The following is a 24000-nucleotide window of genomic DNA, read 5'->3' on the forward strand; positions in this document are numbered from 1 at the left end:
GCTAATTTACTTAGCTTTAGCACCATGGTGTATTGAGGACATGTTTGCTCTTTAATTAACAAGATATGGATGATTTGTAACAGTGACACTCCTAAGTCCTAGTGAGAAGGTTGTTTATTGGCAATTATTAATGGTAGCTACACAATTATTAAGTGACTTTTCTCTTTCTCTTTCTCTCTTACTATTTTCAAATATACTCTGCAATTCAGCTGCTATTACCTTCATCATCATTTTAATTTAGAGACAAATGCAGCAAAAAAAAAGTAGAATAATAAATATATTTCCAATTTGGCAAGGCATTTTTAGATATCAACTTAATATTCAAATCAAACCATGCATAAACTTGAGGCTTACAGAAACCATGTTGCTTAGTCTGGCGTTTCATGGACAATCATAATACGAACGTTGTATTTTATATTTGTTTCAATTGTATAATCCTTTTTGACTTGTACAATTTGTCTTATTATTTGTTATATAATTTGCACATCAAATATGATGCATGTCTGTAAAATAATTACACCTCATTTGAATGTGTAAATGTTTTCAAGTGAAAACAGGTACTCTATTATGTAGATCGTACCACGTAATACCATATTTAGCATCGTACGTCTGCTAGCAATTATGAGCTATTAGTGGTACAGACTCTTTACAAATGAGATGAGACTGCCCACAAGCCCAGGGACATTAACGCAAATTATTATTCCATTGGATTGATATGTAGGTAGCATTCCCCGCAGTCAAACCGACTGAATTAAAAGAAATATTATGAAGTAGCAATTATATTTGCAAAGTCAATCAAACGGTACCTAATGAACGACATATCTGCAACAGGCAAAATGACCGGTGGGATGTTAGGTCCTTCCTTCCTTTTTCTAATGTTGCCTATCTTGAGAAAGCCCCTTCACGGCACACATCTATGCACACATCTTCAGATATGCCCAAGGGGCCTCTTTAAACCTTTTATTTTTTCTTTGAAAACATAATAAAACCAAAAATAAATTGTGCCGTTCTGCCAGGGATTATCCCCGGGGACCGGAGACCACTACGACGGCAGTGTGCCGGCAGTCCCCCGGCGGGTGTAAATAGCATATTGACACACGTGTCATTATGCTAATAAAGAATGTGTCAATGTTTAACATGGATATGGCAGCAAAAACACAATCTAATGTTTCCCTCCTCCGTTTTTAAATCATGCATGTTATGCATGCTATATTTACACCGACATCGTAGACCACTTGTCGCCCACTCTGCATTGATAAACCCTTCAAGTGTTGAGTGTGGGGAGGAGATGGAGGCCAGTGTGTGTGCGTGTCTGTGTGTGTGTGTCTGTCTGTCTGTGTGTTCAGGGGGGTTGCTAAGGGACGGGAGCAGGACATGTTATTTTGTTGTAGTATTTTTCAAAGAGAACCAAAGGGAGCCGAACTCGTCATATTGGGCGACAGAAGGGAGCCCTGTCTGTCCGCAGCCCTCGGTGACGCCACGCTACAAGTGAGCAAGGCGAGGAGAGGGGAGCGAGATGAGCGAGGGGCAACAGCTTTCTCATTAATTGTCTTTTCATTATCTCAAGGAGAGCTGAGCCGTGACCAAGCTCACACTGAGCAATTTAGCCTGCCGCCAATCTCACCGGCTGTTCGTCCCCCTTCTCGCTGGGTGAGGGTGGGGCAGCAGAAAAGGCGGAGGTGGTGGTGGAGTGGAGGGTGGTGGTGGTGGTGGTGGTGGTGGTGGTGGTGGAAGAGATAAAGGAAGGGGATGGGGGAACTGGAGGAGTTGGATGTGGAGGTGGAGAATGTAGAGGAGGTGGATATGGCGTTGGTGGTGGTGGAGGGGACACGATATTGGTGGGCGTGGAGGTGATTGATGTGGTGGTGGTGGAGGGATGGTGGTGGGGGTGGAGGTGCTCAATGTGGAGGAGGTGGTGGAAGGGAAGGGGCTAGTGGTGGAGGAGGAGGAGGAGGAGGAAGGAGGTGCTGGTGGATTCGGAGGCTGTGGTGAGGTGAGGGGGGTTGTGTTGGGGGGAGATGGTAGTGGGGGGTTGTGGTAGGGGAGGAAGGTGTAGGGGGTGTTGAACATGGAGGAGGTAGTGGTTTTCAAATGCTAGTGGTGGTGGGCTGATTCTAAGCAGGCTCATCAGCTGCGTGCTGCAGATCTCGGGCACCTCCTTGACGCGAGCACGTTATGTCCCGACGAACATCGCCCGACAGTCAATTAAGAACTGGTGTTCTTTTTTTACTTTCACATTTTAAGCGTGACTTCGTCTCGCTTGTGTGTTTGTCTTGACACCGAAGACAAAGTTAATCTATAGTCCATTATCTATCTCGCACACACACCAAGCTCTCCAACTTACAACGTTACTGATGCCCTGTCACGCTAGTCGTGTTCAGTGGAGCAAGATCACATCTCGCTGATTGCCGGCCAATATTGGCTTTCATTACCACTTGAGCATAAATGTCCGTGCACTTAAGCAAACAGGAATACCGGAGCCATTTCAAACTACGAAATAATTAAGGGTTGTGTTTTTTTTCTCCATAATTGAGTGTGGGGGGAGGGGTTTGTTGCAGAGACTTAAAAGTCCATCCATCTTGGGTGATGACAAGGAGATCTCTCTGATTGGTGCTGCATCCCTCCGGGCCTGGAGTAGAATCAATGAAACACAGTTTAGCTTGGGGCTGAATTAAAGATAATATACAGCAGCAGGTCCTGCGGTATAGGGGGCGACATAAAGGGACCAACAAGGAGCAGGTTCAGATCCACGCTTAGCAAAAGAACACACACACATACAAACAAACACAAGCACACATGCTCGCGCGTACACACCCAAATACACACACACACGTACACACACACTCTCAAACCCAAATACAAACCTACACACACATACATACTCAAATGAACACACGCATGAAGAAATGGTCGCATTTGAACAAACCGTGGTGTACTAATATGTTTGTATGTATAAATTTGATTGTAAGTCTGTGTACATGTGTGTATTTGTGTTTGCATGGATGGATGGTTTTTGTGTCCTTTCACTGAGGGGTGGCAAAGCCCCTGTGGGACATCCTCATGGGGGGGGAGGGGGGTGAAGTCTGTGTTTATTGGCTGCACCAAATATCATAATCAGGGTGACTGCATGGGACTCTGAATTTTTATGTAAATTGCACATAAGCCGATTACAAGCGAGGCAGTTGCTCTGAAAAACATTATTTATTTTATGGACTTACAATGGGACAATTTTTTCCCTCCACCACCAGATGCGATAAAGGAGGGAAATAATATTCTGTCCATAATCATCTTTGCATTATTATTGTGTTACGAAGACATTTCTCATGTCGCACAAGGTAAACAGCTCTGCCTTGCGGGACAAGCGCTCGGCGTCAGCCGCCTCCCGTGTAAAGATGGATGGAGATGAGCTCTGTCCAATTGTTGACTTTGCGGCGATTAGTTTTGGAGGTTAAAGTGCAGTTCTGTCTTCGTACTGCATGGTTTTCTACACCCAAAACAATGACTTCTGGGTTTGATTCATGTGTTATCACAGTAAGCGACCCGGATGTCCTGCATAAATCTCCACTTCTTCACCTTTGTGTTCTGAGCTTCCCTCAGATAGATGGGGAAGGTACTCTCCTCATCCCACTGGTATCTCTCTCTCACTCCTGCTTTGTCATCTCCGCTCTGTCTAATCTAACCACCGTTCCCTCGTCCTTATGTCCAGTCGGTTCGACCTTTTTGCGGCAGCGAAAGGCATTTCAGTGACGTCATCTCATATTCAGGGTGGGTGTTCAGACACTGAGGCGGGGGGTTAGATAAGAGTTAGTAACGAAACCGAGATCTAAATGACTGTGTATGTTAATGGCCAACGGGGGGTGGGGGTGGGGGGGGGGGGGGGCAGGGAGGCGGGAGTGATCCAGCGCCTGACAGCTGACCCAGGCGTCCGTGTAATCGGTACAATATGTGCCATGGAACCCTCATAGCTGCGTCATGCCCCTCAAGCCACGGCCCGCCTCGGCAGGGAGGGACATGGGGCCGTGTGGCCTGCCCCCTGTCAGACTGATGATGATGATGATGATGATGAGGAGGAGTGCACGGTCGTCTGAGGTGGAGGACCGCTTTTTCCCTTCATGAGACGTCAGCAGGGGGTCGGGCCGGGGGGAGGAAGGCGGGGCTCCTTGGGCCCCGCGATGGTGGGCTCCACTGGACTTGCCTTCTTTGGTAGATTAACTCAGTGGTTGATGCATGCCTTCCTACTCCTCTGCACACCCTCTCTGTCCTCCACCTCCTCCTCTTCACACCCTGTCCCTCCGCCTCCTCCTCTTCACACCCTGACCCTCCTCCACCTCCTCCTCTTCACACCCTGGCCCTCCTCCACCTCCTCCACTTCAAACCCTGTCCCTCCTCTTCACACCCTGTCCCTCCTCCACTCCTCCACTTCACACCCTGTCCCTCCTCCACCTCCTCCTCTTCACACCCTGTCCCTCTTCTTCACACCCTGTCCCTCCTTAACCTCCTCCTCTTCACTCCATGGCCCTCCTCCACCTCCTCCTCTTCACACCCTGTCCCTCCTCCACTCCTCCACTTCACACCCTGTCCCTCCTCTTCACACCCTGTCCCTCCTCTTCACACCCTGTCCCTCCTCTTCACACCCTGTCCACGCCTCCACTTCACTCCCTGTCCCTCCTCAACCTCCTCCTCTTCTCCTCACTCCCTGTCCCTCCTCAACCTCCTCCTCTTCTCCTCACTCCCTGTCCCTCCACACAAACGTTCCCTTGGGTCTGAAGAATCATCGGTTTTTTGTTTAAATACCATAGCTTCTCCTTTTGTTGTCCTAAGCCACTCTTTGTTCCCGCCCTGCCTTATTTACTCCCCTGTTCTCCCAGAATAACACCACTGCTGGGACCAGAATGAGGGAGATATGCAGAAATAGAAAAGCAAAAAGAGAGCGAGGCAGCGAGGCAGCGAGAGAGAGAGAGAGAGAGAGAGAGAGAGAGAGAGAGAGAGAGAGAGAGAGAGAGAGAGAGAGAGAGAGAGAGAGCGAGGCAGCGAGAGAGAGAGAGAGAGAGAGAGAGAGAGAGAGAGAGAGAGAGCGAGAGAGAGAGAGAGAGAGAGAGAGAGAGAGAGAGAGAGAGAGAGAGAGAGAGAGAGAGGGAGAGAGAGAGAGAGAGAGAGAGAGAGAGAGAGAGAGAGAGAGAGAGAGAGAGAGAGAGAGAGAGAGAGACTGACAACAGAAAGAGAGAGAGAGACTGACAACAGAAAGAGAGAGAGAGAGAGAGAGAGAGAGAGAGAGAGAGAGAGAGAGAGAGAGAGAGAGAGAGACTGACAACAGAAAGAGAGAGAGAGACTGACAACAGAAAGAGAGAGAGAGAGAGAGAGAGAGAGTGATAAAAGAAGAAACAGAGGAAAGGGGATGGTGCTGTCAGACGAATGGCGGAGCGAGAGGAAGGGAGGATGTGAGGGAAAGTTTAGGAAGAAATGCGCTGGAGAAGCCGCTGGAGAAGCCGCTGGAGAAGCCGCTGGAGAAGCCGCTGAATCTGCGGCGGCCGGCTGCAAGAGAGGAGATAGCGGAGGAAGGCTTTTAATTCTCAATCCCCACGGAGCCTTTGAAAATTACCAATCTTCTTATCACAGACGCAGGGCTGCTTATGCAAATTGTTGTGGAGTGGAACGTTTAAACAGAAAATTACTCGACAGCATTTTTTGCCCCTCTCACCCCCACCCCTCTCTCCCTCTCTCTCTATTCCCCTTCTCTTTCTCTCTCCCTCTCTTCTATCTCCCTCTATTTTCTCTTTCTCCCAATCCCTCTCTCTCCCCCTCCTTTCTCTCCTTCTCTCTCTCTCCCACTTTCTCTTTCCACATAGAAAGCCTGTTTTGAGTCTCAGATAAGAAGATGAATTGCTCTCTCCATGCTTTGAAGCGAGTCAGGATTTAAAGACTCCAGCCCCTGCTCTGGTCCGACGCCTCGCTCTCACTCGCTTTTGTAGCTGGAAAGAAGAGAGAGAGAGAGAGAGAGAGAGAGAGAGAGAGAGAGAGAGGGGGGAGGGAGGGGGGAGAGAGAGAGAGAGAGAGAGAGAGAGAGAGAGAGAGAGAGAGAGAGAGAGAGAGAGAGAGAGAGAGAGAGAGAGAGAGAGAGAGAGAGAGAGAGAGAGCCAACATGGGGCGGGGGAAAATAGAGGAGAAGGAAAAAAACATTTCAAAACAACATAGATGTTGTGCTTTTTCTTCCTCTGGCCTCCTGACGATCCCTCCTGAGGCTCCCATTATGCCTATTTGCGTCCCCCTGTGGATGGACCGTTTGGTGTCTTTATTATCAAATGCATCGGGACCTATTGACATAAAGAAAAATTAAATACACTTAATACACTTCATACCATGACAAATCTGCCGGACCATAGATGTTCAAACTACATCGCTACACTGTTATTTCATGTCGACAACTGAGGGAACTTTCATTAAAAAGTATTTTGGTAAATGGACTCAAATATGAATTTTGGAGTGAAGATCTGTACATTCTGCTGTAGGGCATTAAATAGGCCGTACACATTTTAATTGTAACCGTGTTTTTCTTCCCCTACCATCACTGGGAACACAGACGGCGCTCAATATATAGATTATCATCCTATTCATGCAATCCATATGATCAAAGTCAACAATTGTCTCCATATTGGAGTCAATTGTTAGCTCATAACAAGGACGCACCAGGACTGATCAGGGGTCAGCCCTTAATGCGAACATCCCTTAAGAGGGCCTGGGTTTCACTGATGAATATAAAGCGGTGCTCCAACCCTGTTCTAACAGCCTTTCCTTCATCTTACAGAGGCAGATGAGGAAGAGGAAGTGCTACCTACTGGTGGTGGGGGCTGTGGTCCTGATCGTCCTCATCATCATCATCGCTGTTTCGGCGAGAAAATGAAATCGGGCAAACAATGGTAAGGCTTCTCCCCCCATCCATCTGAGTGCTGACAGTAATTTCCTGCAGGTCTGTTGCCCGGTGTCACTCGGATATTATTCTACATTAGGAGTGGAGAGTATAAACCAGGGCATGTCTGACAAGATCATGAGAGTTAATATCAGCACATTTTGCTCCGATGACCCTTCCTCCGATAAGCCGCCACCACAGAGGTTGGGTGGGGGATTTTTCATAGCTAGGTGGCTAAGACCGTCATGTTGGTCAAAGCTCATTCGCTCTAGACTTGGTCAGGGCAACTCGCACAGCCCTCAGCCATTTTGCATCGGTATTATTCTCTATGCTAAACTGGCCCGACGGGATAAGCAAGTCATGCGTGAAGCATGTTCAATTACCACCAAAACTGGAAACTGGTGATGGACTTCACACTGACACACATAATGGCGATTTAATTTGAAAACTTGCCAGTAAAGTGATGTGTTGTGAGAAGATCAATTATCTGACAAAGCAGAACTTGTTCTGAAGATACTGCCACGGAATGGGACATGCTGCTCAAAGAAAAATTTGCTTTTTAGAATGTAAAAATTTAACCAGAGAAAATACATTAACATCACTCACAGTGTTGTATGATTTAGGATTCTTCTCAGAGGGACACCTTTTAAGGAGTGAACCTCTTGGTTCAGATAGTTTACAGTAAGTGTTACACAAAGAAAGAAAAGATGGAACTAGGTCTAAGGATTTCAATGAAATTTAAGCCAGGGGCCTGTCACTGCCAGATTCTGTAAACTCACGTCACATAGAACACATTCACGTTTCAACATTTAGTCAGATTTGCATCCATTTTGCAGTATAGGGCATGTTTGAATGCATGGTTGGCAATGGCTGACAATGGTTGCTTGGAAGAGTGCACGGAACTACCTACCTCTTCCTTTTTTACCCCTCTTTCTTGGCCCTAAATACATTATTTTCTGCTCTACAATAAGATATTGATCCAAACCAATTTTGCACAGATGGGAGGATATTGGAAAAAGAATGTATTCTGTTCACGATGAAAAGAAAAGAAGAGATTAATCAATGAGTTCCAGGTCCCTCTTCTTTGTCCTCACTCGGAAGGTAGCGGTCCCCAAAGCGCCCTCAATTAAGACATGCTTGAGGTAGCCGGCGGATCTTTAAAGCCCAACTTTACTCTAAAGTTTCAAAAAGGGGCCTTTGACAGGCTTAACGTGTTTAGACAACTCACAAGATAATTTATTTGGAGAAAAAAAAACCTGTGTTTGGCTTTGTGTACATCGGACGGATAACAGATGTGATGATGGATCTTTTTCTGATGTTGTTATATGCTACGTGACTGAGTATTTGTTCTGCTCATTTACTTGCCACCTTCTAAGGACACTTCCAGGACCGAGCGCATCAGATCCACTAGAAGCTGCTCCACCTGACAAGCTTAGATCTCAGCTTAGAGGCTTCTCCGATGTATGGCTGCTAAATCAACTCTGTGCTTTAGCAGATGAGACAGGATTATCAAGAGTGCTTCACCGCCTCTTGTTTGGTGTGTGTGTGTGTCTGTGTATGCATGTGTATACAAGTGTGCTTTGTCTATGCTTGACGGAGAGTAAGAGACAGGCGTAGTAGTTGAGGAAGAAATGATCTTCCCCCTATTGAAGGGGGAAATATATTATGGAGGCTTAGGTGTGGCGATGCCTGTGCATCTGCCACAGCAGAGCATCTTTAAGCCCTGGAAAGTCAGCCAGACCTTGTGCTAGGGAGATTCCTCCACACACACACGCATGCACACACACACACACACACACACACACACACACACACACACACACACACACACACACACACACACACACACACACACACACACACACACACACACACACACACACACACACATACACAGTGACGGCTGGGTTTCCTGCTACACATGTTTTCTTCTAATCATTTTAACAAACACAACGCATGAACTAGTTGAGGTAATGATCACACATAGCTTTGGTTTCATATTTGGTCTTTATTGGAGTCAAGCTCTTCAAGTTCTGTCGGGGAAGGCATGTGGCCTAGGGGCAAAGAACCAGAGCCCCACGCACCTGTGTATAAGGGCCTGTTGCTGATTCATTGGGACTTATTGGTAGAGCCTATTTCATTTTCTCATAGGGGGGTAGTGGAATATTTAGAATTGATAGAATAGTTATAATTAATAGACTTAATACGTATGGTATTAATGGCTAAAAAGAAACGTAATTAGAACTTATATTAAATAAAAATGTGTTTGATTATTGCTTGTGTTCCCACCTAATATGTCAGTTGGGTTTAACCTATTCCGTAAGTAGTTCCCCTCCTGCGTGGAAGTCGTGTTTGAACTGAAATTTATCTTTGACCTCAGTTATGTTTCTGGTGATATTAATATTTATTCTGGTAAAATAAACCCAAAATTGATTAATTCTACCTTCGTTCCTGGTTGCCGACATTGGGTCCCTCACCTGACAAGCAGGTGAGAGATCTTCCCGGTCCATGCAAACCATAAGATCCCAGAACAGACCAGGAACCTGTACGTGTTTGGGACTCACGTTTTATCATAGTCTATTGGGCCCAGGTCGGTCCCATTCTGTTACTGCAGATCCGGAGTCTGTTTATCATTATGTGGAATAAAACAAGAACGGCAAAATAAGGTTAGAAAACCCCTAGCGTGCGAAATAAATGGAAAAATTCTTTGAGCAGCGCCAGCGAGTGGATTCAAAGCGGAGAAAAGGCAAATGGTTAGGATGAATACCTCCTTCAACTGAGGAGAAAATACGCTCAAACTAAATGAATATAAAGAGGTCAAACCAAGCAGCACCTTTTCTGTCTGGGCCTCCTACTTGCAAAATATGGACAAAGAAGAGTAGAAAGTAAGTGTATTTTGTGTGGTGGACTGTTACGGGACAATCCGTATCAGACATTCAAAACCGAAGCCTATTCATGCCCCCCTTTGTTTTTGTTTTCTCCTTTTATTATGTTGTGTCTGTCATGGTAAACATATTTACAGTGGAACAGCATTTTTAGTAGCCATTTTAATTGCCAGGGTTTTGTCTGGGACATAAAATCTCTCACATTATATCCTCTCGGACATGCACAGGGTAGGGTTGTAGTATCTCCTATAACAACGGATAGGTATATATGGACACTTAATTAAAATCAGAAGGTTAGCGGATCCAATCGGATCGCAGAACGAATTTCCCGGGTCCATCTGGGATTGGGTTTGTCATTTTGGATAAAGACTTCTATCACGCACGCATGCACGCACGCACGCATGTGCGTGCCTGGGTAATAAGCACTACCCAGGTACTCCTGGGTAGTCAATTTGGTTTTCATTTCATTCTAAATAGATCCTAAAGTGAAATTATGTTTATATTAGATTTCCTCAATAAATGCATTTCAAACTGGGATGCGTACTCGGACCACAGAAGACTCAGATGAAGACACAAGTGGGACATTGTGATGCATATTGAAGTTTGTTTTTCGGAGAGAGAAAGATGGGCCTGGATGGTCAATACTTATATAGAGGACATAAAATGTGATTGAGAAAAAAATAAGAAAGAAGACCGGGTGCGGCGGCAGAAAGAATAGAGCCGAAGCCGCTTGGGGAGGGGCGACCGAGAGGAGAATAGCAGGTGCCATACATCACTTTAATGAGAGTGACGATGACAGAAATAACCGGGGAGCCGCTTCTGCACTCAAATCAATAGCCCGGTTCTTTATGGCACTCTAAATAATGCAATAACTGCACTCTGACACTTATTTCTGCAAATTATGTTACCGCCGGTGCCCTCACATCTTGTTTACAGAGTCATTTGGGGAAGGATATCTCTCAATATGGATGTCAGAGCTGTGCGCCAACCACTCTTTGTCTTCGGTGTCGGGTCTGCCCAAGTACTGCGCTGTTGGGCTGAGGGTCCAGCTTTCTCATTAAGCACCGGCAAGCAGCAAGGCTTTCCCTGTTGCCGTGGTCAACCAACCGTCATCAGCAGTTCCCTGAGAAAAGGACCACAGAATGAAAAGTCGCATTAAACACCTAAACGATCAAAATAGGAGTTGAAGCAATCCCTCCCGCAACGCCAAAGTGAATGATCTGTAAGCAACGGCGGGAGCTGATAATGGCCGGTGTTCACTGACCAATCAAAAGGATATTCAAATAGGGTCTCTTGAAATGTAATGAGTGCGTAATGTACTAAATAATTGGAGGAAGGGGTTGATGGAATGGTTAACCTGTCTCACAGCTCCTTGATTGGCAATGTAAAACATTTTCCTTTAGCTAGCATGCCCCTCACACTCAGGCAGGGCTTTGTTGCTTCTAGAGACCCAGGGTGACCGGCTCCAATCAAGTGGCATGGAACAGAATGTCCTTAAGCCCTTTGGAGAGATCGCACCACATGTGTAGCAAGTACACGTCTCGAAACTTTGAGGACCTCCCGTGAAACAAAAGCATCATCCATTTGTTGATTGGAGTGATATGATGCGTGAGAAGGGGGAGGATAGATCAACCTCTTGTAGATATACCTCTTATTCTTCAGATCCTAAATGAATGTCAAGGAGACAGGTTGTCCATATATAGAGATCTTTTTTTTGGTTGTTAATTTTTTCTGAACGCCACCTGTTCTGCGAGATTGCATAGCATCGTGGAATGCCATCTGCTGAGAACAATGATCCGTGTTTTTTCCAAAAACATCCAATATACTAATAGTAAAACTTGATGGGTTTCCTTAATATGTGTGTATTCATGTGGCAGCATTGTGTTACGTTAATGTTAATCAAACTTGTAAATTGGGTAAATTGTTTGCCTCAAATGTGTATTTGAAAAAATAATCTTACTAGTTAACTGTAAAATCTATAACATGGATAATAAAAAGTACTGAGGATGTTAACATTTTTGTAAAATGTTATATAAGCCTAAATTCATTCCATATAGCGTCTAGTATTACTATTCGAAAGATCACCATCTAAGACATTAATGGTTTTCGATCAATCTAGAAATGTGTCAAAATGGGGCAAAAGGATCTTACTTGCCAGTCAGGGACTGGTAGTCCTTCCAGTGTCTGACTTTATCCCCGTGCCAGGGCCTTTTCCTCCACTGTGGTTGCCTATTGCTCCAAGAGATAAGGAGCTCCCATTACGGTCCCGGATTATTATTTCAACTGAACGCCACCTGCAGATAAAGGTTCATGTTGTTCATATAGGCTAAAATTCTTTAGATTTGAAAGGCAAACATAAAACATAACGCTTAATGGGTTACTTCTCTGACATACACATTGTTTGATGAATTTGTGGTTTTTCATATAGTCTCAATCATGAGACTCCTCGTCAGTGCTCAAGAAAAAAATTGCAAGACTGTGACTTTGTCAAAATTGAACTGTCCACTATTTGTTCGTAGTGTGCCTTCAGGCAAATTCAATTTAGAACCAAATGCAGAGACATAGGAGGCAGCTGAAAGGAAAAATGAAGGATCTTTTCGAAAAAAGAAAATCAAAAACAAAGAGTAATAGAAAAGTTCCCCGGGGGGCTGTTGGGGACAGTGAAGGCTGGAGCGCCATCTGAAATGTGAGGGCGGGAGGAGGTCTCTTGGCTGAGATCAAACAAACGCAGTTCCAGACTTGCAAAGTCCAAGTATGTAGGTTTTGAAGCGCTTTAGGAAACACCACAGAGTGGTCCCAAGATCTTGAGTGAAATCACGTCGTCTGACTGTCGCTCTGTGGTTGGAAACTATATAGGATGCCGCTTGGGGATCGAAGGAGTGAGTCAACTGATTTATAGCAGAGGCAAACTGAAAATACGGTTGGCCACAAGGATCTTAGAGACGGATGTTTTGGTGAGTGCATTGATGGGCTCAGAGAGATGGTGCTGTGAGATCTAATAAAATGGGGATGAAGGTGGACAAATCCAATAAAGCTCTTTACCTGCTTGGCTGTGGTAGGCTTGGGTCGTTCAATTACAACTTTCAGTTTGCTTGGATCCATCAGAGCGCTGGAAGGCTTGAGGATATAAACCTGAACAGAAACATGTCTTTCGTGGAACTTTAACTTCTCCGACAACTAGGTCTACAAGTTGTTTTCCAGAAGCACCTTCTGACCATGCTTAAAGGCTAACGCTAGCAGAGTTGGACCCGGTCTTGATGATTAAGTCGTTTGATGACCACGAGTGAAAGCAGGTTTGAAGGGTATCGCCCTCATTGTCCACAAAAAATAAACTTGAGCCAGCTGGCCAGGTGTCCAATGCCTTATTTTAAATTATTCTTCCATTGCCACTGACGCCGACCTAAGGAACACTTATGCCAGACAGGTGGTAAGTGGCACATTGAAAGCATAAAAGCGATGACAATTATAGTAGAATTGATGTAAAAGTGCCTTACTCAGGATCATGTACACTGTCCATATTGGCATCACAGAGTAAACATCAAACATGCAGTAAGAATGTATATATGGAAGGCTGTCTTGATTGCTGATGACCCAAGCAGGCTGACGCAACCATCAGGAATTCCAGATCAAATCAGCAGGTATAGGGGCAGCCAACGAATGTGATGATGGTAGAGTGAATATGGAAACCCAAGGCAGATTTTCTCGTAGAACTCCTGCTTTGCATAGATGTTGGTGAAGAAGAGCAGACAGCAGAAAACAAACAAAATCACAAACTTTTTTCATTGATTGATCAAGTCATCAAGCCAGGCCTGCATGTCTCCCTTCAGACCATTTTCATACCGCGCTAGAAGGCCATTACAATTGTTCTTTCGCCCCCCTCAATCACTACAGAGAGAGGGTCCAAAGTTCGACCAGGTATTCCCTAAATGAGCTCATCCCTAGATTAAGTCTGTCGATTCTAAAGATGCTGTCGACCTATCAAGGGGTGGTCAAACATCTATCTTCTGCTTCCGTGCGTAATTGATCTAAACGGGACTTAAGCTGTTTCCATGCTGAGAAGGCAACCGTTCGCAACAATCGCCTAAGTCGCCGGGCAGATCACAGCTGGCTTTCGAGGTAAACAAAAAAAAAAGATATTTACAATACATACAAACACAAGCCCAAATCGAAATGATATAACAAGGATAATAATTTGGGCGAGGCTCTTGTCATTCCATTGCATTGAGCTTATGCAGCAAGGATGATAATCTGTCTAATACTAAGGTGCTAAATCTAACTGCTTGTCTGTTCAACCGTCTAAAATGTGATCTTCTCGGGTCTCAGCAGCAATAATTTGCAGAGGCTCTGGCAAGTAGATGGAATTGATGAATGCATTTTAGCCTTATCTGTGAAACTGTAGCCTTCGACAGATAACTTTTATTAGCCCATACCGCAGCACTTCTTGGGGGAAGGAGTGAGTTGATCAACAACACACTTGCTGTAGACTGATGCATCAAGCCTCACACCAATTGGTGTTCCTAGAAGGGTTAATTGTGCCTGCACTTTGTATGAAGGGAAAAAAATCATTTTTTTCTGTAACATTTGAATGTCATTCCCATATCCTGAAGAAATATGCTTAATAGGTTTTCAGGAAGGAAAAAGCTGACCTATGAGTAACAGGCCTTTCAGACGTTTATTAAGTGTTTCAGTGAGTTCAAATGCCGCATGCTATCTTCAAACACGTCACTGCCATTTGGGGAAATCCATTGCTGTTTGCGGAACTAGAACTTGACCAGAGTGCCATATACTACTTGATGTGTTACACCAAATAATTGAAGTTGGTTTGGAAAAAACTCAGTCTATTTTGTTAACAACAAACAAACACACACACACACAAACACACACACACACACACACACACACACACACACACACACACACACACACACACACACACACACACACACACACACACACACACACACACACACAAACACACACACACACACACACACACACACACACAAACACAAACACACACACACACACACACACACACACACACACACACACACACACACACACACTTGCATTCACATCAATTATATACAATAATCAAAAATCATCAATTTACGTGCGTTATCCAAAAGTAGCACTCAAATCAATAGCCTGGACCATTTTTACCCAGTTGGAGATAGTCCAATTTTCGGGCCGGTCGGCAGTAAGAAATTCACAGCAGAAAGAACCGCATGAAGCACTCAGTCACACACAGGCCCGTTCTGCTGATCCCCAATATCTCCGATCTCTGAGACTTGTTCTACATGGAGGCGTTCTCTGTTCGAGTGTTTCTGTTGCTCAGATAGGGAGCTGAAGCAGGGGCCCCTCAGAGAACCTCTTGTTCTCTGTCTCCTCCTCTGAAGTCAAACTGTCCCCAGCGCTCACCTGCCTCAGTCCGTGGGCTCATACATTCCTGGGTAAGAAACCCAGCCCTTGAAGAGGCGTACAGATCACTACTCCTCTAGTGGTCGGTGAAGTCACCGCAGTCTAATGTTGTGTTGGGGTCTCTGTACGAATGGCCTACTGTGCATTATCTGCCCCACATTCCCAAGTTTAAATATCAGCACCCTGAATAAAAGAAAAAAACAGAATGAATGTGTTTTTTTGGGTGGGGGGTTATCTTCAAAGCACACACACAAAAAAAAAAGGTCTAGTGGATTAGCATTACACAGGTGCAGCGGACCTCAACGATTACTCACTTACGCTAACTATACTAGTGACAAATATCTCGACTCCACCTCTTCAGCAGAACTGCCACTAATATGGCACACCAGGTGTGCTAGAGGTCCACACACCTGCTGTGGAGCTATTTTCTACAAACACTACAGAAGTCAGTTACATCAGAGGAATATGACCATTGGCGAATGCATTACATTACATTGCATCACTTTCTTGCAAAAAGTTATGCAATCAGCTTAAATATATCGCCAGCTTTGGGCTCTTTTAAAGGAAAAAGCCATCAAGTAGAAAGTCAACATAGATTATAAAGACAACCACATGTTCATGGTACAGCTGCAGAAGGGCGCACAGAGATAGCTGGGATAGCATGCTGAGCCATGTGATTAATTTGATATGCAGGGCCCAGTTTCATAAATCCTCACAGAAGAAGTGAGTTAATAGTGCCGAGTTAGCTTAATCATGCAGATTTCTAACACAAACCACAGAAGGAGGAAGAAACCTGGCCGGGGAATTGAAAGGCGATGGAAAATACAGTTGATATAATGTGTGCAACTTGAGTGTGCGTTAATGTCTTCATGAAAATGATTGGACGTTGATATGAGTCACCTGACATGGTAATTGTGTGCCGTAACAAGCTGCTGCCAATGAGTGTGCGGCAGCTGATAACCATCAGCAGAGCATCTGCTAACCAATCAGCTAATAAGGGACACAAAAACCCCGGTTTGCCTAAATGTGATTGTCCAAATTTGGACTACTTCCTCTGTAAGTACATGTTAATGGGATTAGTGTGTATGAGGCTGAAGGGCGGGGTTAAGCAACCTGGGCTTTGCTTCGGCCTCATCACCAACCAGTCGTACATTATGTCTCAATAACGGAACTAACTGTCGTGGTTTATTCAGCTTATACCACAGTTGCCAACATGTCAACACTCGATATTTGTTACTTTCATTTTTAACATTAGTTTTTTATCATCAATCCGCCGCTCTTTAAGCATATTTGTTTGCCGTTTTTTAAGCATAATTGCCCAAGAAATGTCTTGTCCTTTGTTGTAAATGTTGTATTCGTAACTCACTGATTCAGAACTCTTAACAGGCAGAGGAAACCCGTTATTATAAATATTGCATGGCCATGGAATGTTCAGGATCAATTATTCAGCAATGCTTAAATAATGATAACGATAGAAAATCGTTATTCTTGATAAACCCCATCCAAATAGGCTGTCAAGACGTCACACTTATTTTAACACTTGCTTAGCCCATAACAAGGGTCTGAGTCCCAGCTGACGTGTGCTTTTAGGGAAGACTAATTGAGTCTGTGGATGGAGCGGTGGGTGATGGGGACTCTAGTCAGTGTAGGGGCCCGGGGTCGCCTCATGATTCCCATCTTTTGACGAGGTGAACAGCGGCTGAGGCAGCTCCCGGGCCCGCTCAGTTTAAATACCCAGGACTCTGCCCGTCTGCGCTAATCCCCTCATTCTCCATACTTGGAACCTTTACTAAATTCTACCTGCCATGACACTGTGTGACAGCCTCTTACTTAGCAGCAAGCAGACATGCAGTTGGTACCTTTGTGTGTGTGTGTGTGTGTGTGTGTGTGTGTTTGTGTGTGAGTGTGTATTATATATATATATATATATATATAATGTATGCAATCATTCAGCGGAGGCATACGGTGCATTATTGTGTATCTCATGAGGAAACATCAAATTATTCTGTATTTTTGTGTTTGTGTGTTTGATTATATATATATAGTACATATACAGTATATATATATATATATATATATTGTCCTCATATGTATATATACTGTCCCTTATATATTTTTTCAGAAATGCAATTTGTGTGTGTGTGTGTTTGCGTGTTTGTGTTCAGGTATGCACATGAGTAACAAGACACAAAAACATGCAAAATACTGGGTGTACACATTATTATTAATGACGTTTTATATCAAGTTCCTCTGCAGTATTTTACAAATGGATGAAGTCACATTTCCTGGAGATAGATATTTAAGAATTTATGCAGCGGATAGTCTTTATATTTAGCCTCCCAAGCTGCTTTAGTCACCATGAAACACAGCAGATGCACTCACACTCTGAAAGAGGCTTATTCAAATAATGTAAAAAGGCTAAGTTGACACCACACGGAACTGGGACTCAGGAATACTGACGACATGTGACAAAACTGCAAAAGAGGGTATAAAACCAAGCAAGGATTTTATATTTATGGAAAGTCAAGTTACTACAACTTTTCCATCAGTTATTACTGCTTGGCACCCGAGTGTCTTATGGGTTCATCCGGCAAATAAATCAGAATGCTCTAGAAAGGGGTAAAGTGGTGCTGCCACAGTATATGGACGAAATAAATGAAAGAGTTTCCAGTCTGTGTGCCGTTCCCCACCTCCATCACTGAAACCCTGATCTGTACACCGGTGATGGAAAACTGCTACAGAGTAAGAGTTCTGGGGACCTGCTATCGTTAATCCAAGTCCACCAACGAGTGTGACAATCAGCTCTCTGTCTGAACAGAAGTCCTCTTAGGCGAAGCTTTGTGGGTAAACTCGCCTAATGCAAATTCTAAACCCCATTAGCTTTGAGGGACTAGTCAGCTGCATTTAGATTAATGGCCGAGTGACGACTTGATTTAATAGGGTTATTTCGCTCTCTTCCGGGGGAAAAACGAAACAACAGAGTTAATGCAAGACATTTGTCACAGATGTCCTCAATCTGTGGTAGAGCCACTGAAGTAACTTGTGCACACCGAGGTTCTTCAGCCTGAACACATCCTGTGTATAGTCCCATATGAACAGTGCGGACACATCGGATCAATCCCGTTACACTATTATTTAATCCTGTATTTCTAAGCTGCAGATTGCCTTGTGATGTGTAAAAAGTGATACATTCGCACCTCGGGAATTTAAACTCTACTGCACCGTCATAAATCCAGAAGGCAAATTGGCGGAGCTACATTGTGTTAGCCGACGGAAATAAATAATACCTTATTATCTGTTTGTCATTTCTTTCCTCTCTCTCCTCTCACGTTGGCAGTTCACTTTTAAACTTTACAGCGAGGGTAATACCTCACACAGTGTCTGTGTCTTTTTGTGTGTGTGTGTGTGTGTTCGGGAGACAAGGACGATCACACACCCTATTCTCTGCACACAACTCAAAAACCAGCAGCTTTAAGGCGAGAAAATTATCGGCGCTTAGAGTTACACAGAAGCATCTCAGCGCTTCTCCGGTGACCTTTAATTCCACATTTAAATTAAAATGCCACCGCTGCCCCCTCAGTAAAACAAAGGCACTTCACGTCCCCGCACAGCGCATGGCCCCGCTGGCTTTAAGGAACAGGAGAGATTAGCTAAAGTGTATTAATTGCCCCTAGCGGGTGATGTACGTGTTGTGGCATACATTACCGCTAAGAGGCTTTTTGGGCGTAGCCAAAAGCAGACTAATGAAGCCAGTGCTCAACACATTTGCTTCCGGCCGGCAGGCGGACATTTAGCGGTGTCGATGACGCTAGCAGTTTGTGGATAAATGGCCTCAACACACCGAGAGCGCCGCAGTAGATCAACACCAAATAGCTCCCGCTATGTTCATGCTTCGTCAAGGCTTTTGTGTTTCTCATACTTGGATGTTTTAATCATTATACAGCGTAGGTTTTATGCATCCCGACAGACGAAGATGTAGGAGTGTGGGAATATACAGTTTTGGGTGTCCTTTCTACTCCCACACCTGCTCTCACTGGCTGAGTGTCCGGAATATTACAGAGCTGCCATTCATCCAGACGCTCGCTGACAGTCTCTGGCTCTGCCCTGGGTCCAGATGGAGATCGAGGTGGATATGAGCTGCTGGTCATCTGCAATCGGTAGGGCATGCTGTGGAGTAGGCTCGTGGATGGCTCTGCTCCTTACCTAACGTAACCCAGTCAAGCCTGACCAAAACCTTTATTTCACATAACTTAATAGAACCTAACTGAACCTCAACCTAACCTATAACGAAATTAAATGTAATTTAACCTTAATCTGGACCTTAACTTAATTTAATACAATTTAAACGGAGTTAACCTTAACACAACCCAACCCGCTGTACCCAATTCCCTCCTCGATTGCTCCCTCATCATCAATGATGAACGAATGGACAAACGAATGCGTTCATGTGTGTCTTCAAAACATGTACATCTGTGCCCCATGTTGTTGTTGTTCCATAGACACTGGCTTTGCACAACAGCGGTGTTTTGTGGAAGGAGGCAGGGGTGAGGCGGAGGGGTCAGTACTCTTGGTGGTGGCAGTGAGACAGGTCTTTGATGTGGCCCTCACCAACAGAGCTCTATTCTCTGTGTGTGCCAAGGAAAGCAGCCCCCAACGGCCTCTGATCTCTTCAAAACACATCCCTCCCTCCGTGCCTCTCCTTCTCTCTCTCTCTCTCTCTCTCTCTCTCTCTCTCTCTCTCTCTCTCTCTCTCTCTCTCTCTCTCTCTGTCTTTCTCTCTCCCCCTCTCTTGCTATCTGGCTGTCCCCTTCTCCCTCTCATCTTATTTAAACTCACCTCCATCCTGTCCTGTATTTGCCTTTTACCTTGACATATACCTCTCTCCTCCTCCCCCTCCTCCCTGCCTCCTTCTCCAGCTGGCGTCCTTCCAGAGGGCTGGGATTAGAACATTGTGCAGATGGGCACAAAATCACCAGTTTGACGGACGCTTTGGGTCTTTTCGTGGACGGAGCTTTGCAGTGTCGTCGTGTTCATCCCCCCTGTCAAACTCCATAGCTGTCTCATCACTCTTGCTCAAGCCTACGCCCTCACACTCGAGACACAAACTCTCTCCCTCTTTCTCTCATCTCTCTCCCTCTCTCGCGCCCCCTTTCTCTCTCTATATCCCTGTTTTCTTTTAAAGCAATCCTGCATCACCTTCACGCACATGTTTTCTGATGATGATGATGTTAGGGGGAAAAAAGTTGCTATGTCTTATGTGTATGCGTGTGTGGGCATGCATGCATGTCATCTTGTCATTTCAATAGTTTCTTCCCATCTGTCTTCATGGCTTTGCCGCTGCCAGTTTCACTCTCACTCCTTCTCACTCCATATCTATCTGATGGTCTCAATTAAGGTTGTGGCCGTGCTGTGTGTGTGAGTGTGTGTGTGTGTACACTGTGTGTGTGTGTGTGCGTGTGTGTGAACAGGCGGACCATCTCAATTCTGAAAGAACTAGCATGGGTCCTCGAGATGAGGCGTTGCCGCGGGCGACCGAGACCTGGTAGAGTGATTAAGACCCTCTTACATCAATGATGACCCCTTTAGATGGACACATAGGCTTGTTACGGGCTCTGTGGATCAAAGAGGCGAGTGTGTGTCCGTGTGTCTGCGTGTGTCTCAGGTTTAGGGTCACGACAGGGCTATTTTGATGTTTCCAACGTTTCCAACCCTTTCATGATTTTTGGGACAGTCTTCCAATTTCTCTTAGTGTTAGATTCCAATTTTGTCGGTTGAAACTCGTCGTCTGGACAAAAGTCAGAGGGTTTTGGTTGTTGTTTTGTTGTTTCGTCGGGTGCTTCTAGACACCTCATTTATATTCTGAATTGTTCTGTTTGATTTTACTCTTTTTTTTCTTGCAAATCTAATCTTGCTAGCACAACACTGAAGTGGCACGAGTGAAATAAGCATCAGGGGACGCTTTAGACAGAATCTACGATAAAACACGTGTCGCAGGAGGTAGTGCACAGGATTTATCGGTAGGAGTCACGCCCCAAACCACTGAGGAAAAAACGGATATTAGTGTAATAAAACAGCAGGACAACGAGATGAAGCAATACCTTTATGAGCTTGAAACGCTTCTGCACACACTCCCATCGTCTTCCTCAATAGGCAAACCATCTGAAAGTCTTCCTCGGATGCTGCTTCATCGTATGCATACATTTGGTTTGTTTTATGTTTGCTCCACAGTTATCCCAATCCGCATTAAAAGGGATGCCCTTTTGGCCGTTCATAGTCCTACCAGGCCGGTCTGGCAGCTGCTGATTAATGAGCGGGCACAGTGAACTGCTCGGTCTTGGACTTATTAAAACCCAGACGTTGATCACCAATCATAAATGACTCCCCCTGTAACCTATGACGCGTTGAGAGCACGATGAAGGAGCGCAAAATGGTTTCCCGCCAATGAATAATTTAGTAAAGGAACACAGCCGGTATCTGGGAGAATCGAGGGGGAGTGAGAGCCCAGGCAACAGGTCCTGAACGGTGCACAGGTGGGTTGGTATACGGGCCCTCATGGCCGGCTCATCGGCAGCGACGGGATCCACGGCCAGCAGGCTGCCCATGATTGATGGCTGCTGTCTCCTCTGCTTGTGTTTTACAGGTAGACGCTGTCTTCTGCCTGACCCCATCCTGGGCCTGACCAGCTGACGCTTTCTCTGAAAGGGACAAGTGGGGGGATGGGGGGGGGGTGGGGGGTTGGGAGTGGCCACGGCGACGACATCTGTACTCCATCATCTCCGCCTTCGTCCCGACGGCCACCACATAAAGCAGTGGTCAAGATGTTACCTGTAGGTTTTTTTTCTTTCTTTCTTTGCTTCGTTTGGGAGCATCTGTGTGGGGTTTGGATCTCAGGAGTGATTGCTCTTTGGTGGATTGAAACCTGTGGATGCGTTACGGCGGAGGGCGCTGCTCCTTGCAGGTGGTTGCAGTGGAGGTTACAGAAGAGTGGACGTCTGGGTTGAGAGTGTCGTTGGGAGGCATGGCAGAGAGAGCTGTGGCGTCTTTGTTTCTCTGCATAGGCCATCTGGTTGTTTCAGTGTATTTATTGTTCCAGAGATTAATATATCTATCCGGCTCGTCGTGCTTATTCTATCTGTAATTAATTCAGTGTTATATTGTCGTTTCTGTTTGCCCTAATTAATAGGACTGTGTCAAAATAAGTAAATCTTGAATTAATAAATAATGAAATTAAAGTGAACAATTAATGACACAAAATTGGCTGGTTGGATTTTGTTGGTTGCGTTGGCACGTACACAAAAAAAACATATTCTCATGCACACAGGCGTGCACGCCCATTGACATACCCTCGTGCACGAAGGCTTACTCAATGGAGCAGTGAAGATGGCACCCAAATTGTAGGTTTTTGATGGCTCAGAGCACTTATCCACGGGCTAATCAATAGCAGACAGACCATTTTCTCCTTTTATTCCTGGCAAATGCCTTGCATTTACATTTCTTGCGGGGTGACTTATTCAGAGATAGTAATAGGCTTAATTTGATCTCTAAGAGGGGTGATTATGTCAGACTTGTGTGTTGCACCCTCAGGGCTGAGAGCTGTCTCCGAGGTACGAGGCGTGGAGATAACCCGAACTCCCGTTGCTCCAGCCATCCACGGTGGATCAAACAACTTTTTTTTACCCTTTTTTCGCTGTTACCCCAGCAGTGCTGAAATCGTTTGCCTTCTTTTTCTTCAGCCATCGTTTCCCGTACCGCCCTTGATGTTCCCAGGTGCTCGGGGCTCTGATATTCTGCTTGCGTGCTTCAATCAATCATATCCCCACGGTTTTCTTTTTCCTCCTAACCGCCGTTGACTTACAACAGAGTCGCTTTTCACTCGCACTTTCCAATAGATAAACATAAGAGACAAAGAAAGAAAGTTCGAATAAAAGGTTCTTTCTTTTTCCTCTGCTCTTTTTAAAGAGATTGGCAGAGCCAGGCTATAATGCACAAAAAGCCCAATACAATACGTTGCTTTGTCCTCTCCCTATTGATGATTCTCTCATTGGAAAAGCAGTTGGTCTTATAAGTGCCAACATGATTCAGCAGACAAAAAATCTTTTTCTTGTTTATTCTTTCAGTTGCATTACGGTATGACTCTTTTCACATTGATGGACTAACTTTACCCCTATCTCCGGTGTTCAATGTTTTAACGATAGATAATATAAATAAATGTAAAAGCTTGAATAGATCTAAAGCATCAGGTGTTACAGTTAGACCACAGGAAGCATGGTTCACACCCCAAACCGTCCATCTACACAAGCCTGTGCTACGCATATTTCTATCCATATCAAATAATACATGACCAAACAAGGCTAGCAGCACCCGCTGCTAGTATGGGTATGAGACTAACCGTCTCCAGCATTGGTCACTTGTAACAAAACCCTGGCTGACTTCCCCCTGCCTGGAGAGACATATGATCAATTCAGACATGCATTCAAGCCCTTTACCCACAAAGTCAACTTCACTTCGGTGATGTTGGCTGAAGGAAATGAAAAAGCTATAATAACGGTATAATTGGCATAACCAAGCCTCTTGCCCTTAAACTAACAATTGCAATCTATTAAAGAGAATTTCCTTATAGATAATAGCTCAGAGGGCAAAGAGAGAGAGAGATATTTCCTCTAGTGTTCATCTCCGACTGAAGGAGAATAAGGGGGGTTTAGTCAGGTCATTTAGGCTTTTCCTTCCTTCGCTCTCGCACTCTCTTTCACTACTGCAACCAGTGGGGGGAAAAGCTCTGATAATTTGCTC

At 44.9% G+C, this 24000-nt stretch overlaps 1 protein-coding gene across 1 annotated transcript in view; it reads left to right on the top strand.

The window, feature by feature from the left end:
• Positions 1-21916, top strand: part of tsnare1 (T-SNARE Domain Containing 1) — a 70114-nt gene extending 48198 nt beyond the window's left edge. Inside the window, exons 11-12 of the mRNA XM_056602495.1 lie at positions 6803-6914; positions 21851-21916. Of these exons, the coding sequence (XP_056458470.1) occupies positions 6803-6898 (96 nt within the window). The 3' untranslated portion in view covers positions 6899-6914; positions 21851-21916. The remainder of the gene's footprint in view (positions 1-6802; positions 6915-21850) is intronic.
• The last annotated feature ends 2084 nt before the right edge of the window (positions 21917-24000 follow it).

This window comes from Gadus chalcogrammus, chromosome 11, assembly GCF_026213295.1.
Source record: "Gadus chalcogrammus isolate NIFS_2021 chromosome 11, NIFS_Gcha_1.0, whole genome shotgun sequence".
Taxonomy (NCBI): Eukaryota; Metazoa; Chordata; class Actinopteri; order Gadiformes; family Gadidae; genus Gadus; species Gadus chalcogrammus.